The sequence below is a fragment of the Perissodus microlepis genome, chromosome 16 (assembly GCF_051167445.1).
Source record: "Perissodus microlepis isolate ML-2025 ecotype Zambia chromosome 16, ASM5116744v1, whole genome shotgun sequence".
In the NCBI taxonomy this organism is placed as follows: domain Eukaryota; kingdom Metazoa; phylum Chordata; class Actinopteri; order Cichliformes; family Cichlidae; genus Perissodus; species Perissodus microlepis.
Window position 1 is genome coordinate 34,643,003 of NC_140476.1, and position 18,743 is coordinate 34,661,745.

Consider the following 18,743-nt stretch of genomic DNA (forward strand, 5'->3'; position numbering starts at 1 on the left):
CGTGCCACCCTCCTGGGAAGAGCTGAGGAGAGCCCCAGATGAGGGGTCACCCAGTAGCCACGGAGCAGAAGCCAGAGGGGGCTGCAGTGGCGTGCCCACCGGCTCTGCCGGCAGCCAGCTGTGCCAGAGTGAACCGACCCGCAGGCCCAGAGGCCGGAAGCCCGAGGGCCCCCTTTGCCCCAGAAGAGGCCTGACCGAGCAACAGGCACCAAGCCCTGCCAAGTAATCACCGGGAGTGAGCTGGTACATACCTGAGCGCCCAGTCCCGGACACTAAGAACCCCTGAGGGCATCAGTTACCGGCAGGGAGTGTGGTGAGGGGAGATAGGCCTTTGGAGGGCCTGGGAGTTCACAGAGAGGTGGAGTGTAAGACCCAACCTGACATATAGACACAGACAAACAGGCACACACAGACACAAACATGCATTCCCACCCTCATGCACACATATACAAATACTCAGCATTCACCCAACATAGGGAAATTGACATACATGGACACTGTACACACAATCACACTCCCCAAACAAACTCTATACCCCTGGTCCAGGTACCCTCGCCCCTGGAGGGGGAAACGGCACCTAGACCCAGGAGATGCTACCCTTTCCCCCGGGGTGGAGGCAAGCAGACCGCCCCAGGCTCCGCAGCAGCAGGGAGGCCCCGCATCCCAGATCCCAGTCGGACAGCCAACACCTCCTCCCAGCCACCCCCCGCCCTGATGGCCAGCAGAGAACAGGGGTGTGTGAAGACCCCAAACCTCCCTCCTCTCGCTCATGTGTAGTGTTGCTGCTTGTTGTTCTAATATGCATTTAAAACACGAGAGAGCATGGTGCTGCTGCCAGAGATCAGCAGGTGTTAGCATGGCCCCTCCCGAGAACCCTCAATGTCTACATGGATTTAAAATTGAGAAGTGGGCACCGGCGCCAGAGGTGGGGTTGAATACACAGACCGTCCACTGGACGCCGTTAACGTGCCCACCCTCAAGACCCTATATGTATGTGTTATGAGAGTGTGAATAATAAGTTGTGGATTAAAATTGAGGCACAGGTGGCCAGAAGGGGACAGAGGGGTGGTGGGAATTCCTCCCCTGCACCCTGGTGACACACCCACACCCCAAGGCCCTACTTGTGTGGGTGGGTGTGTTGGAGCGGGAAGAGGGAAGCAGCTGGGGATGGGGAGGAAAAGAAGGGAGGAGCAAGATGCCCCTCCCTGGGGCCAGCTCCCCCACTGACCCCAGTAGGCACCCCTGTCCTTCGGCACCCACCAAGGCAAGGGAGCCCCCTGCGCTAGGGTTGAGCCCCCGTGCACCCACCCACAACCTCGGCGACACACCAACAAGGACCTAAGCCCCCAAGGCCCAGCCAGAGCCCTAGCGCAGAGGCGAAGCACCCCCGAACCCCAAGCTCCCACGCCTGCCCCGGATCCACTCAGGGGCAGCCAGGCTACCAAGCCAGTAACCTACGTCCGCCAGCACAGACCCTCCCCCAGCCCTGATGCACGCAGCCACAAGGAGAACACCCTCTAAGAGCAACCAGAGCCACTAACCAGGTTATGAACACAAGGGATTCTCCTGACGCCCTAAGCCTGTCCCTACCTCCACATCAACCACAATGGCGAAGGCGGGACCAAACCACGACCCCCCACCCCCGCTAGGTGATGGAGCCGATCAAAGGAGCCCAGAGGGATTCATCTAATGTGTTGGTAGAGGCTATATCGAGGCTAATGTGATCTATTAGATGGTTTCTATATTGGCTAGAATTAAGATTATTTTTATTTTTCCAGATCATGAGGACCGTTTTCTTGGCAATGCATAGGGCCGTAAAAACCATATGGAATGCATTAGTTTCTGTAGTGACATCATCCAATTTGCCCAACAAGCACACTTAAGGGGAGGTTGGAAGTTTACATTTCAGACACTTTGATAAGTCTTCACATATCTCGCGCCAAAACTTCTGCACTGGTGGACAGAACCAAAGAGCGTGGATGTAATTGTCTGGTGTATTGCCTTGACAGTGTGAGCAGTTGTTGGAAGGTGTAAAGCCCATCTGGAACATCCAATGACCTGTATAGTGCACTCTATGTAGTATTTTGTATTGTATTAATTGCAGACTGGGATTTTTAATCAATTTAAAGGTTTTTAAGCAAATCTGAGACCAGAAGTTTTCGTCTAAGCCGACTGACAAATCTGCTTCCCACTTTGCAATAGGAAGGGATATTGATTCATCTATTTTAGAAGGTGTTCTGTATTTTTTTTAGACAATAATTTAGGGGATTTAAGAGTAAGAAAATATACCGTGCTTGGTGGTGTTTCCAATTCAACTTGACTGAGGTTAAATTTCTTTTTTACTATGGATTTAATTTGTTGATATTCTAAATTCTAAATCTTTTCTTGTTGATCCCATATTGTATAACTAGTCTGTCAAATGGAATAAAGTCTGTTCCTTCTAATATATGTTCTAAGTATTTAATTCCTCTACAACTCCATTCTGGAAAATTAATCATATTACTGTTTTTTAATATGTCAGGGTTATTCCAGATAGGTGTACGTCTGCATGGGATTAATGAAGACTCCGTTATTTTTAGAAACTCCCACCATGCTGTCAGAGGAGAGCTGATGTTGATGCTTTTAAAGCATTCATGTATTTTGATGTTTGAGCTGATAAATGGTAGGTCTGAAATCTCTAGATTATTGCATAGTGCCTGTTCAACATCTAGCCAGGGCTCATCTAAGAAGGTACGTTTTAACCATCCTGAGATAAACTGAAGCCTGTTGGCTAAGAAATATTGTTGAAAATTAGGCAGAGCTAATCCTCCTTTATCCTTGGTTCTTTGGAGCATTTTTAAGCTTATACGTGGGGGTTTATCTTTCCAAAGGAATTTAGAAATATATGAATCCAGAGATCTGAACCAATCTTGTGATGGTTTGTTCGGGATCATTAAAAATAAGTAATTTCTTTTTGGCAAGATCATCATTTTTATAGTGGCGACCCTTCCCATGAAAGATATGGGTAGAGATTTCCATCTAGTCAGATTGCCTTCTACTGTCTTTAGAAGTGGGGTGTGGTTTAATTTAGTTAAGTCTGAAAGCTTAGGAGAGACATTAATACCTAAATATTTAATATTTCCTGATTGTAGTGGGGGAGAAGAAGAATTATGGAAGGAGCAGTTAATTGGAAGAACTGTAGATTTTGACCAGTTAATTGAATAATAGGAAATTCTTGAAAAGCAGTTTATTAGAGTAATTACCTCAGAAAGGTTGGTTTGTGAGTTTTGGAGAAAAAGTAACACATCATCCGCATAGAGACTGATTTTATATTCTATGTTCTTACATTTTATGCCCTGAATTTTTGCCTGTCTAAATGGTGCTGCTAGTGGTTCGATAAAAATTGCAAAAAGTGAAGGGGAGAGTGGGCATCCCTGTCTGGTGCCCCTCAGGAGACAGAAGCTGGAGGATGTCTGGTCATTTGTTCTGACACAAGCTGTTGGGGAATTGTATAATATTTTTAAGCAGTTAATGAAAGAGGATCCAAAACCAAATTTGTGTAAAGTTGCAAACAGAAATTTCCAGTTAACTCTTAACACTTCTGCATCTAGAGATAATATTCAATCAATCAATCAGTCAATCAGTCTTTATTTATAAAGCACTTTTCATACAACAATGTAGCACAAAGTGCTTTACATGGTTAAAAGCAGCCCACCCCACCCTCCAACTCACTCCCCACACTCTCATGAACATAAACAATCATGGTTCCCCCCCCCCCCACACACACACACACACACACACACTTAAAAAGTAAAATTGGGCTGGGCACACATGAGCCAGGTGAAGAAACACTATAACAGGGAGCCGTCTGCACCGGGAGCTGGTCACAGACCACAGCCTCCAGGCTGGGCACACAGCAGGAGGGAGGGTGAGAAGCCCCCCAGCCAGGCTGAGAAGACCCACAGAGCCACAGCAGCCATGGTCGATCACAGCCCCGGTGCAGAGAGCGCCCTCTGAGGAAACACTGGAGATATGACCTAATAAGAATATATACAGGGTAAAAAGATAAAATAAATAAGAATGGGATACAGTATAAATATAAATAGAGTAAGAAGATAAAAAATGAATAAGAATAAAATAAAAAAATATTAAGTAAAATCTAAATTAATAATATAAATAGAATAAATAAGCATAAAATAAATAAATGTAAGGTAAAAGCTAAATTAAAAAGGTGGGTCTTGAGCCTGTTTTTAAAAACATGTACGTTCTCTGCGGCCCTGAGCTCCTCCGGCAGGCTGTTCCAAAGACGAGGACCATACCACTGAAAAGCTGCCTCTCCGTGAGCATGTGTCCTGACTTTAGGGACAATCAAAAGGCCAGCACCAGAGGACCTCAAGGTCCGCGAGGGTTCATATGGTAAAAGCAGATCTGAGAGATAAGAAGGCCCCAGACCATTAAGACATTTAAAAACCAATAAAAGAACTTTAAAATCGATCCTGAAACACACGGGGAGACAATGCAGCGATTCTAAAACCGGTGTAATGTGGGCCTGCCCTCTGGTCTTCGTCAGCTGCAGAGTTTTGTAAAAGTTGTAAAGGTGAAATATTCTTTTTGGGGAGACCAGAGTGCAGGGCATTACAGTAATCAATGTGACTGGTAATAAAAGTTGTGTACAGCACCAGAGAGGCCCACCATGTGTCTCAGTCTGTTTAAAAGAATAGCGTGGTCTACTGTATCACAGGCTGCGCTTAGATCCAGCAGCACCAGGACTGAGAGCTTTTGGGAGTCCCAGTTACATCTAAGATCATTTAGAACCTTTAGGAGAGCCGTCTCTGTGCTGTGGTTCACCCTAAATCCAGACTGGAATATCTCCAGGATCTGTCTATCATTCAGAAAGTCATTAATCTGAGTAAAAACAAGTTTTTCTAAGATTTTACTTTAAAATGGTGACTTGGATACAGGTCTGTAGTTATTAAAATCATTACAATCCAAATTGCTCTTCTTCAGAAGGGGCCTCACCACCGCTGTTTTAAAGGCAGCAGGGAAGACACCCAACTGAAGAGAGCAATTCATCATGTATAAAAGCTCAGCTTCAAAAAATCCATAAAGTGTTTTATAAAGTGAAGAGGGGATTGGATCTACACGACATGTGGTGGGTCTCACTGTGGAGAAAACTTTCTTAAGGTTTTCAGCATTAACCAGGACAAAGCTGTCCAGTGTCTCCTCAGGTACAATCGAGCCCTCAGATGTGTTTAAAATCATATCACGAGAAGATAAAATATCACATCTGATGGTGCTGACTTTTCCCCTGAAGTGGTCTGCAAACTGCTCACAGAGTGAGTCTGTGGGGTTCTTTGGGAGCTGTTAAAATCAGGGTTAAATAAATGATCTATGGTGGAAAAGAGGACCTTGGGATTATTTTTGTTATTACTGATTATTTTGGCAAAGTATAAATTTCTTGAATTCCTTAGTGTATTATTGTACATTTTAAGTTGCTCGCAAAGTATTTGAAGGTTGATTGCATTTTTATTTTTCCTCCATCTCCTTTCTGCTGTCCTGCAATTTCTTTTGAGTTTTTTGACTTCTTCGTTTCTCCAGGGTGATGCATGTTTTACGTTAATCTTTTTGGTGGTGAGTGGAGCAACAGAGTCAAGGCTTTTCTTCAGTTTGCTGTTGAAATGATTAAAAATCAAATCACAGGGTGCAGGTAAAATCACAGGGGGCATTCGTCTAAAACCCTGGTAAAACTTGCAGCCACTTCAGAGGTTAGATAGCGCCTCCTCAGAGTTCAGAATCAGAATCAGAATCAGAATCAGAATCAGAAAGGGTTTTATTGCCAAATGTTGAGCAGGTTTACAACATTAGGAAATTGCTGCGGTGCTTAGTGCAAACATACTGTCATAAATAACGCTTAAATAGACATGAGAAAAAATAAAATAAAATAAAAAATAAGAATAAGAATTAAAAGTGCTAAGTAGATAGATATATACATGATATATACATGAGTGCAGGTGGTGATCAGTGCCAAACATGGAATGATGCAGTGAACACAGCGTAGGGTCATGTGTTAGTGGTGGGAACAGTCATACGGTTATTGTTCATGTGTCCAACAGCAGAGGGGAAGAAACTGTTCTTATGGCGAGAGGTTCTGGTGCGAATGGACCGGAGCCTCCTGCCTGAGGGGAGCAGGTCAAACAGACTGTGTCCAGGATGAGAAGGGTCAGCTGAGATCCGAGCTGCACGCCCCAGTGTCCTGGAGGTGTACAGGTCCTGCAGAGATGGGAGTCTGCAGCCAATCACCTTCTCAGCAGAGCGCACAACACGCTGCAGTCTCTGTTTGTCCCTGATAGTGGCTCCAGCGTACCACACGGTGATGGAGGAGGTGAGGATGGACTCGATGATTGCAGTGTAGAATTGCATCATCGTCCGTGTTGGCAGGTTGAATTTCTTCAGCTGCCTCAGGAAGTACATCCTCTGCTGGGCTTTCTTAATGACGGAGGTGATGGTGGGCTCCCACTTCAGGTCCTGGGTGATGGTGGTACCCAGGAAGCGGAATGAGTCCACAGAGGTGATGGGGGTGTCAGTCAGGATGATGGGGGGGAGTGGGGCTGTGTGCTTCCTGAAGTCCACAATAATCTCCACTGTCTTCTGGGCATTCAGCACCAGGTTGTTGTGGCTGCACCAGGACACCAGATGTTCAACCTCCCTCCTGTAGGCAGACTCATCCCCGTCCGAGATGAGTCCAATAACGGTGGTGTCATCTGCAAACTTGATTAGCTTGACAGACTGGTGGGTGGAGGTGCAGCAGTTGGTATACAGGGAGAAGAGCAGAGGAGAAAGAACACAGCCCTGAGGGGAGCCGGTGCTGATGGTCCGGGAGTCCGAGACATTCTTTCCCAGCCTCACGTGCTGCTTCCTGTCCGTCAGGAAGTCAGTGATCCACCGGCAGATGGGATCAGGCACATTCATCTGGGAAAGCTTGCCTTGGAGATGGTCTGGAAGGATGGTGTTGAAGGCAGAGCTGAAGTCCACAAACAGGATCCTGGCGTAGGTTCCTGGGGAGTCCAGATGCTGCAGGATGAAGTGTAGGGCCATGTTGATGGCGTCATCTACAGACCTGTTGGCTCTGTACGCAAACTGCAGGGGGTCCAGGAGGGGGGCCGTGAGGGTCTTGAGATAGGAGAGAACCAGGCGCTCAAATGACTTCATGACCACAGATGTCAGAGCCACAGGTCTGTAGTCATTTAGTCCAGTGATCCTTGGTTTCTTGGGGACAGGGATTATGGTAGAGGACTTGAAGCAGGCAGGCACATGACATGCCTGCAGTGAGGAGTTGAAAATGCCAGACAACACTGGGGCCAGCTCGTTCGCACCGAGGTCTCCCGCTGAATAAAACCGGTGATGTTAAAAAACACACAGTAGTGGTCAGAGACAGCCAGGTCAACAACAGAGGACACGCTGGTGGACAGCCCGTGGGTGATGACCAGGTCCAGAGTGTGTCCTTTGTTGTGAGTCGGCTGCGTGACGTGCTGGTAAAATCCAAACAGTGAAGAATGTTTAAGAATTCTTTTGCTGCAGAGTCAGAAGGATTATCTATGTGCAGGTTAAAGTCACCGGTTAAAATTATCATGTTATATTTTGAGTGTATGTTTGTTAAAAACTCTGAGAATCCCTTGATAAAAGCAGCGCTGTCTGTAGGTGGTCTGTAAAGTGTGACAGATAAAACTGGAGGGCTGCTGAAAACAATAGCATGGAATTCAAAAGTGGTAAAATGATCAAATAAAATGTGTTTGGTGGTGAGTGTGTTGTTAGTTAAAGATGCAGTCCCACCACCTCTCTCACCACTTCTAATAGAAAAAGAGAAATTCAAATTTGGTGGGGAGGCCTCAGTGAGAACAACTGGTGCTTCCGAGCCCAGCCATGTTTCAGTTAAAAATAAACAGTCAAGTTTATTATCTAAAATTAAATCATTAATAATAAAAGACTTGTTCCACAGAGAGCGGACATTTAAAAGTGCCATACTGATTGAGACTGGTGGATTTTTGACAATAGAGTTGAATGGATGTTGATATTTTTGAAGAGGCCGGAGGTTATTAATGTTTTTGGACTTACTGGATTTATGATAATTCTGTTGCTCTCTGTTTGTGATTATGACGGGTATTGTGTTGACTGTGGGAGAGAGAGGTCCGAGTCCAGAGTTTTGTGTATTACTGTTAAAAGTGGAATAAATATAGGAGCTGGGACCAGGGGGACATCAGTCACTGGCGGACAGATCAGCAGGTAATGTCGGTTTGGGGTAAGGACAGGGCGGTGTGCGGGAGTGCTGTACGCCAAATGCCAAATTGGCGGACAGCAGACAGCGTCCCCAGGCATTGAGGTGGAGCCCGTCTGCCCCAAAAAGATGCCTCCTCTCCCAGAAGGCATCAAAATTGTTAATAAAACCCACGCCGTGGGAGACACAGGCGGAGGAAAGCCAGGTGTTAAGGCTGAGCAGCCGGCTGAAACGGCCTATCCCTCTGCCGCAGGTGGGGGGTGGGCCCGGACGATTGAATCCCTGAGGACCAGCGTGGAGAGAGGAGGTGCCACCGGGGGCTGCTGGCCATCTGAGACGCCCGCACCACGGCACCGGGGGTGTTCAAATGGAGATGCACCAACCGGACCACGTGAGTGACTCCCAGGTAGCCGCGCCGCAAGTCTTCTTCTCCGAGGAGCCGGGGTAAAGCACAGCTCTCCGCGGTGAGTTTGCACCGCAGCGTCAGCTGCCCGCCGCGGCTCTGGTGGCATAGAGGTGGAGATGGTGCAGACCTCAGCGACACAGCGGGATGGCGAGGGCTAGCGGTCAGAGGAGGAAAGTCCAAAGGATCCAGGACGCTGAATTTATTCTCCAGTTCTACCGCACCGGAGGGGTGAGGGTGCGAGAGACGGATCCTCCTGGCCCCCCTGCAGCCACTGCGCGTCTCAACCACGGTCCATGGCGCTGGTTGGAGTGGAGCTGACCAGAGCCTTGGGTCTGGCCCCTAGTTGAAACCAGCAGTTCTCGTCCGTGGCAGAAACACCAGCGACGCAAGTTGAGAGCCTGGGTTGACTGTTGGCGGGATCTTGGGACACAACAGCTGGGTGGTGCACGGTGTCGGCGGTGGTTTGAGCTTTGCCAAGGAGGATCGTGTCAAGTTCGCGTTCCGCCCCCTAGATTTGGTATAGCGTGGATATCCTTTGTTCCAGCTCGATCACTTTTTGGCTCAGGTTGATGCAGCTTTCACAGCTGGATGTTGAGGTAAGTGGTGCCATGGCTCACGCAGTATTTGACAGTATTTGTTCGCTGCGCCTCGTCCACGAAGGAGCTGAGCTGTTTCAGTGGCTTCTCTATCAGTGCAACTAAGCTGTGTGTATAGTTTCACTGTAACAGACCGAGATTTTCTGCAGGATACTGAAACCGAAAAAATTGTCAACAAACACACTGAGGTTTAACTCATGAACGTGGGTCTTTTCTTCAAACGGAAGTTGATGCTTATGCGTGTTTGTGCTTTCTCATTGTGGTTTCAAGGTTTTTACTGTATGAGTAGTCTATTAAATTAAGTAATCCGCGTGTATTTGTTGATGAGTGCCTACCTTTTATGAAACCAGTTTGGTCAGGATGAATTTAGAGGGGGATTATTTTCTCTAATCTTTTTGAGAGGGCTTTGCAGATTATTTTGAGGTCTGCATTTATAAGGGATGGTGGACGGTATAATAAAGGGTGTTTGCCTGGTTTTAGCAGGAGACTAATGCTGGCAGAATTTATATTGTGTGGCAGTCTGCCTTTTTCCAAAACAATGTTGGACTCTGTATTGTCTGGTCCCCTATGGAAGCCCGTTTCCGCCACTAAAAAAAAAAAAAAGGATCCATAACTCAAAATTCCGAGTTATTTTCTCGAAATTCCGAGTTACTTTCTCGAAATTTCGACATATTAACTCGAAATTTCGATTTATTAACTCAAAATTTTGAGAAAAGTAACTCGAAATTTCGAGTTAGCGCTGCCAATCAGTAATCTACGTGAATGACGTCATTTCCTTGTTACCCGGAAGCTGAAGCCCTCAGCTACAAATGCTACAGCTAAGCTACCGGTATTACATCCAGTCGTGAATGCACAGATTGCTGAGTGTTTTCAGCCTGGCTTCACAAATGATGAAATCCCTGTGTTATTAGCTGAATCACATGGTGTTACTATCAGCAAACATACTCCCGAAAGCGCCAATTTGTTGGGATCCGTTTTTGAGTGCGCGGTCCTCTGCGCCATATGCTTCCGGGTAACAAGAAAGCGACCTCATTCACGTATATTTTTGATTGGCAGCGCTAACTCGAAATTTTGAGAAAAGTAACTCGAAATTTTGAGAAAAGTAACTCGAAATTTTGAGAAAAGTAACTCGAAATTTCGAGTTACTTTTCTCGAAATTTCGAGTTAATAAGTCGAAATTTCAAGAAAATAACTCGAAATTTCGAGTTATGGATACTAGCTGTTTTGTTTTTATTTAGTGGCGGAAACGGGCTTCCATAGGTCCCCTCCCCAATCAGACCAGGAGTGACATGTTTAGCCGCATGTTCTCCTTAAATTGCTGGCTGTCTGAGTGATGTTCAAAAAATGATGTGGGCTTCATAGATAATTGGCAAACCTTCTGGAGGAAACTTGGTCTTGTTAGGAGAGACGGCATCCATCCCACTTTGGATGGAGCAGCTCTCATTTCTAGAAATATGGACAAATTCATTAAACCCCCCAAAATGTGACTATCCAGAGTTGGGACCAGGAAGCAGAGTTGCAGTGTTTCACATTCGTATATACGCAGCTAATCAACGTGGTTGACAGGCTATGACAGCGTCCTTATGTGCCGACACCGGTGATTTAGCAAGCAAAGCAGCGTGGCTGATGTGGAGTGAAGCCACGTTAATGACAACGTGTACAACCATTGGAGATGTGAGCAGGACAGACGGAACAACTGACGGAAAAACTGTGGACTTTATACAAGTTTTTAAATTGTGTTGATCGGCCACGTAAAACCAGAGTTATGATTAAAAATATCTGCAATGTTTGGTTTTCCTCCTGAATACTATCGTTGTTTATATTTACTGCGGGAAGAAATGGTAAAAACGGCGTTTTATAAGGAAAACACTCAAAAGCCTGTGAGCAAGAACAAACTCCACCCCCCTCACCCTTTCCTATTCGTCCAAAAATGTACCATGTCCACCAATCAAAAAATGATATGGCAACGTGGCATCTAGTTGTTAAGAAACAGGGGGAGTAGGGGTGACGGTGGTGCTTTGAGATGTGAGAGATTTGAGACGTTTAGCGCAAATCTTGTGTAGTTAGTGTGTAGTTAGTGTGTAGTGTAGTCAATAGTTTTGTTGTGTGTGTCAGAACAATGAGGCGACTGCTGAATGTTACAGGTGTTACAGCAGTGATACATCTGCTGTTGTCAGGCAGGGATCAGGCTGTTGTTCTCCTTCATCTCATAGTGGACAGAAATTATTTTTTGGAGTGGCACAAATAATTTGGCATCAGATTTGATGCAGAACAGCTGATTGTTCTGTAAATAGTTTGAAATGTTTATTTAAAAATGCCTTGACTGCATTTAAAAAAAATAGCTGCAATAAACTTTGTTGTTTGCCGAACTGAGTTACTTTTTTGAAGAAGTAACTATATAATAAATTGCCCAGCATTGGTCATTATATACTATATTTTGCAGACAGGACTCTCTCCCAGACCACAGACTCATAATACAGTCAGAGCTTTATAAAAAATTTAAAAAAAAGTTGTGTTTTCAAAATTGGAGTTCAAGTTATTTTTACTTCCAATAGTGTTAACATGCTACACAGGTCATGAACAAGACTGTTTTTAATTTTCATTGTAAGTGGGCTGAAGCAGTTAATTAAAAGTAGTCTAACATAAATGCCGTAATTTGATTATTTCAATAAACCATGTAACTTGGATGGATTAGATGCCAGCGTGACCACAGTGCACACGTGTGCTGTTGCTCACAGTGGTCCAAGTGTCCGTTCAGGGAGTTTGTGTGTTCGCTCAGACACGTGAAAAACTTAGAGGGAACATTGACCAAGACAGACTTTTAATTCATTTGAAAGCCTGATGCTCAGCCTCGTCCACCCCAGCTGTAAAACTCAGAAACCAGTCTTACTTATTATCATCTATCGTCCACCTGGGCCTTACACAGAGTTTCTGTCTGATTTCTCAGACTTTTTATCTGATTTAGTTCTGAGCTCAGATAAAATAATTATTGTGGGTGATTTTAACATCCATGTAGATGCTAAAAATGACAGCCTCAACATGGCATTTAGTCTGTTATTAGACTCAATTGGCTTCTCTCAAAATGTAAAAGAACCCACCCACCACTTTAATCACACTCTAGATCTTGTTTTAACATATGGCATAGAAACTGAACATTTAACAGTGTTTCCTGAAAACCCTCTCCTGTCTGATCATTTCCTGATAACATTTACAATAATTGATTACACAGCAGTGGAGAGTAGACTTTATCACAGTAGATGTCTTTCTGAAAGTGCTGTAACTAAGTTTAAGAATATAATCCACCCACTGTTATCATCTTCAATGCCCTGTACCAACACAGAGCAGAGCAGCTATCTGAACGCTACCCCAACAGAGGTCGATTATCTTGTTAATAATTTCACCTCCTCACTACGTACGACTCTGGATACTGTAGCTCCTGTGAAAACTAAGGTCTCTAATCAGAAGTACCTGACTCCGTGGTATAATTCTCAAACACGTACCCTAAAGCAGATGACTCGTAATCTGGAGAGGAAATGGCGTGTCACAAATTTAGAGGATCATCATTTAGCCTGGAGAAATAGTTTGCTGCTTTATAAGAAAGCCCTCCGCAAAGCCAGAACATCTTACTATTCATCACTGATTGAAGAAAATAAGAACAACCCCAGGTTTCTCTTCAGCTCTGTAGCCAGGCTGACAAAAAGTCAGAGCTCTTTTGAGCCAACCATCCCTTTAACGTTAACTAGTAATGACTTCATGAACTTCTTCACAAATAAAGTTTTTATCATTAGAGAAAAAATTACCAATAATCATCCCACAGATGTAATATTATCTACAGCTACTCTTAGTACCATTGATGTTAAGTTAGACTCTTTTTCTCCAATTGATCTTTCTGAGTTAACTTCAATAATTACTTCCTCCAAACCATCAACGTGTCTTTTAGACCCCATTCCTACAAAACCGCTCAAAGAAGTCCTGCCATTAATTAATTCTTCGATCTTAAATATGATCAACCTATCTCTAATAATCAGCTATGTACCACAGGCCTTCAAGCTGGCTGTAGTTAAACCTTTACTCAAAAAGCATCTCTAGACCCAGCAGTCTTAGCTAATTATAGGCCAATCTCCAACCTTCCTTTCATATCAAACATCCTTGAAAGAGTAGTTGTCAAACAGCTAACAGATCATCTGCAGAGGAATGGTTTATTTGAAGAGTTTCAGTCAGGTTTCAGAGCTCATCACAGCACAGAAACAGCTTTAGTGAAGGTTACAAATGATCTTCTTATGGCCTCTGACAGTGGACTCATCTCTGTGCTTGTCCTGCTAGACCTCAGTGCAGCGTTCGATACTGTCGACCATAATATCCTATTAGAGCGATTAGAACATGCTGTAGGTATTACAGGTACTGCACTGCAGTGGTTTGTATCATATCTATCTAATAGACTCCAATTTGTACATGTAAATGGAGAGTCCTCTTCACACACTGAGGTTAATTATGGAGTTCCACAGGGTTCAGTGCTAGGACCAATTCTGTTTACATTATACATGCTTCCCCTAGACTTGTAGTCAAGACCGCCTAAACCGAGACCAAGACAAGACCAACACCAAGTCGAGACGAGACCAAGACTGAGACAAAAAAGTCTTTAAACTACAGCCAGATGCTGCTACGTTTACAGGCACATTTCTGTGTTTTTGCTTTCGCACAGCCCTCCTCACCGCTGTCTACTGTCTCACTCACTTACTGAGAGGACAGACGTACGCTCCACCTGACTGTCGCGTCTCTCACCCTCTCTGTTTTCCACATAATGATATTATCCTATATCCTCGCATGTGATTGGCCACAGTATGGAGTGATTGGAGCATAGCTGAGCCACTGTGTGAGAGCTGAGCATCGAAAGGAATTTAAGTGAGGGTAGAAATGACTGAAAGATTAATAGGCTCTGTTTTGAGTTTTGCTCAAAAACGAAAGACTTCATATAGGGAAAAATATATATCACATATGCAGGACACCTTAAACTAGTTTTTAATTAAGCAGCAAGGCAGAACAAAGTCAGGCTGTATCAAGACACAGGGACTAAACCCCAATTCAACCAGACCCAGAACTGATCTGGAATTAAAACAGGACTACAACAGTTCAAAATCAGGACTACTGAGGACTTAACCAAGACCGAACCAGAATCAAACCTAGATGATAGTAGCACTAAAAATCATCATAGACCTGCACTACACTATTTTTAATTCTACCATAGTACACTATTTAGATTCAGAGAAGTTTATATAATTATTTAGCCTTCATAAGCCTGCATAACTTAATAAATATAGAATTTGAAAAGTAACAAATGGTATCTAAAAAGAAACACTAGGTACATACATGTTCTGATGAGTTTTGGCAAACAACCATGTGACTAACATGTGTGTCTCACATGCTCTTGTTCCATCTCTGTTCTGTCCCCTCTCTCTCTCTCTCTGTTCCGCTCTCTCTCTCTCTCTCTCTGTTCCGCTCTCTCTCTCTCTCTCTCTCTCTCTCTCTCTCTCTGTTCCTCTCTCTCTCTCTCTGCTGTCAATCAAGTCAAACACCAACATCATCAAATATACAGTTGAAACCAGATATTTACAAACTCTTCAGATAAAAACACAAACACTTTTTTAATTGTGACATCAAATCAGACTAAATGTTTAGTTTTTTTAGATTGATAAATATAAAAAAACACATATTTGTTAACTTTAAGAGTAAAGAGAGAAACTATCTGTATTTCTTAATTGTAAATGGCACCAAATTGTATTCAAAATTGAGCCACACTTATGGAGCTCCACAATTCTTTGTCAGGGTCCTGGGTCTCCCCAGATTCATGAATTTCTTTTCCTGGTGTTTTGGTTGACATCTCTTGATTTTCCCATGTCACAGAAACAGGCTCTGTGTTTTGCCTTATATGCATCCACAGCTGTGCCACCAATTTACTCACATGGACTCTACTAACCAATCAGAAGCTTCTTCAGCTCAGAATGGAATCGTCTGGAGTTTTCTTATTAATTAGCAATAAACTTAGTGTACATGTTCTCCTAAATTTGATGAAAGTGATTAAAATAGACCGCTCCCTCTTTTTATTCTGACATTTAACTAATTCAAAAGATATTTCAATATTTATTTATCTAAAACAAAACAAGTTTACTGTAAATTGATGTTTAACAGTAAAAAAAAAATGTGGGAAATTTAGGGAAATATGTTTTTTCCCTAAAGTGTATGTAAATATCTGGTTTCAACTGTGAATATACTGCTGTGTATAGAAATTCCTCTTGTTTTGCATAGATATACTGAAGAACATACAAAGCATAATATATAAAATAACCTACCTGAGTTTTTTCTTTGAAAGAAGCTCCTTGTGTCCATTGTTGTGTTCATCAGTACACAATTGAAACCGATTTAGAGAGTTTGTTTAGCCGTGGAGGGAAACAACTGAAAATATGAAACACACGTGTAAGCTAAGACTCACTAAAAAAAAACAGCATTGTTGTTGTTCGGCTTTTCATTTCGCTATATGTTGATTCACTCGAAGAGCAAGTAACGTAATATGGGCCAAGTGATCCGTTTGATATCAATCTTTTGTGATACACCGTCATATTTCCATTACTTGGACAGTACGAATGATTTGCTTTGGTACCTGCTCAAACTTAAGCTCTCCTCTGTCTGCAGCAAACTCGCAGGCAGCAGCTTCTCCCCCCTCGCTCACATGTGTGCTGTGCTCAGTCGCCTAGTGCCTGAGTTCGGATCATACCAAAATTAGGGGGAATTTATGCACAGTCCTAAATTCTCACAATTTGTGCTATTACTTCAAATTTTTTGTTTTGTTTTTGTTTTATACAGTTGTCAGTCAGGCATCAAACTATGAAACAAATTACACTCCAAAAGACCCCGAGCTTCTGAAAAAATGACCCAGGCTTAAGCCCAGTAAGCCACCCCCCCACTTCGCTGATGGTTGACTTCAAATCTCCCGAACACTATGTCGATTTGAGAAAGCAAGACCGAGACAGCGAGACCAAGACTGAGACCAAAGTCCGTCGAGACCAAGACCGGTCTCGAGACAAACAACTCTAGCTTCCCTTAGGCAGCATCATTAGAAGACATAGCCTAAATTTTCACTGCTATGCAGATGACACCCATATCTATCTGTCCATGAAGCCAGGTAACACACACAGATTAATGAATCTGCAGCAATAAAGACATAAAGACCTGGATGGCCGCTAACTTTCTGCTTCTTAATTCAGATCAAACTGAGGTTATTGTACTCGGCCCTGAAAATCTTAGAAATATGGTATCTAACCAGATTCTTCCTCTGGATGGCATTACCTTGGCCTCCAGTAACACTGTGAGGAACCTTGGAGTCATTTTTTACCAGGACATGTCCTTCAACGCACATATTAAACAAATATGTAAGACTGCTTTCTTCCATTTGTGCAACATCTCTAAAGTTAGAAATATCCTGTCTCAGAGTGACGCTGAAAAACTAGTTCATGCATTTATTACTTCCAGGCTGGACGACTGTAATTCATTATTATCAGGATGTCCAAAAAACTCACTGAAAAGCCTTCAGCTAATCCAAAATGCTGCAGCAAGAGTCCTGACAGGGACTAGAAAGAGAGAGCAGATTTCTCCTGTTTTGGCTTCCTGTTAAATCCAGAATTCAAAATCCTGCTCCTCACATACAAGGTCTTAAATAATCAGGCCCCATCTTATCTTAATGACCTTGTAGAGCTTATAAAGCGCCTTGAGGTGACTGTTGTTGTGAGTAAATTGGTTTGGCTGAGAGTAACGTTATTAGATCAGATTAGATTAAAAAAACTTTTTGGTGGTTTTCACACAGCTGAATAAACATCAAACAGAAAACTGATTAAACAGAAGTGTGAGATGTTCGAGAATTTACACCAGTGTACTGTTATATTTTAGATAGCAAGGAGCAGACGGCTGAGTCTATTAAACTCCATCGAGACAGTGGTGACGCATATCTGAAGGCTAGACTGTCCAATTTCACAGCCGTTCACTTCCGGCCTACCCGACCTTCTGAGGACCCGGCCCACGTAGACTGCAAAGGCCGGGTCCTCAGGAGGATGCAGCCCATGAATTTTGACACGACTATAGTGAGTGAGAAAGGAAAAACTCAATGCATCATGGGAACCCCCGGCAGCCTACGTCTATTGCAGCATAACTAAGGGAGGATTCAGGGTCACCTGGTCCAGCCCTAACTATATGCTTTAGCAAAAAGGAAAGTTTGAAGCCTAATCTTAAAAGTAGAGATAGTTTCTGTCTCCTGAATCCAAACTGGAAGCTGGTTCCACAGAAGAGGGGCCTGAAAACTGAAGGCTCTGCCTCCCATTCTACTTTTAAATACTCTAGGAACAACAAGTAGGCCTGCAGAGCGAGAGCGAAATGTTGGACTGTTCCTTTATCAGTGTCTAACAGAGCCATGTAATGTCCATGTGTGCATGCTGACTGTGCTGCTCTGACCCCCCTCCTCCTTTCAGGGTGGAGCCTGCTGGAGTCCGATGGTTGAGACCAGGTCTGAGGAAGTGTAAGTGTGTTTTTAATGGGATTCATGAAAACAAGCACACATTCAACCATCTTCAAACTGTCACATCACTCATTCACATCTCTGATGTCAGGAGTCATCATCAAAGTGTCAATCAATGAACAGATGATGGATCAATAACTGCAGCTGGATTGTGTTTGTTCTCTCCATCAGATTCCTGTCAACTCACAATCGACACAAACACAGTGAACACAAACCTCCAACTGTCTGACAACAACAGGAAGGTGACACGTGTGGAGGAGGTTCAGTCATATCCTGATCATACAGACAGATTTGATTGCTGGTATCAGCTGCTGTGTAGAAATGGTCTGACTGGTCGCTGTTACTGGGAGGTCCAGTGGAGAGGAGGAGTTTATATATCAGTGAGTTACAGAAGAATCAGAAGGAAAGGAGTTAGTGATGACAGCAAATTTGGATTTAATAATCAGTCCTGGAGTCTGTACTGTACTGATTATGGTCCTCATTCTGTCTGGCACAATAACAGAGAAACATCCATCTCCTCCTCCTCCTCCTCCTCCTCTGTCTCTAACAGAGTAGCAGTGTATGTGGACTGTCCTGCTGGCACTCTGTCCTTCTACAGAGTCTCCTCTGACACTCTGATCCACCTCCACACCTTCAACACCACATTCACTCAAACTCTTTATCCTGGATTTAGACTCTGGTCTCCTGGTTCCTCAGTGTCCCTGTGCTGAGTGGAGTGTAAAGAGTTCAGTTTTTTTTTTATTTGTCATGTTCAGTTTTTTATTTGTCATATGCAAGTTAGCTCAGGCTCAACATTGCAATGAAATGTATTTGACGAGCAGAAGACTGTCACTCAGCACAATGGTACAGTAGAAAAAATAAATAAATAATAAAAAAATAAATAGAAAAATAGTAAAGAGCAAAATATGAATAAGATGTAGTAAAAGAAAA

General features: G+C 43.6%; 1 protein-coding gene across 1 annotated transcript in view; it reads left to right on the plus strand.

The window, feature by feature from the left end:
• LOC146371298 (protein NLRC3-like) overlaps nt 1-18,743 on the plus strand; it is an 85,619-nt gene extending 66,876 nt beyond the window's left edge. Inside the window, exons 9-10 of the mRNA XM_084907810.1 lie at nt 17,767-17,813; nt 17,985-18,743. Coding sequence (XP_084763936.1) covers nt 17,767-17,813; nt 17,985-18,523 — 586 coding nt within the window. The 3' untranslated portion in view covers nt 18,524-18,743. The remainder of the gene's footprint in view (nt 1-17,766; nt 17,814-17,984) is intronic.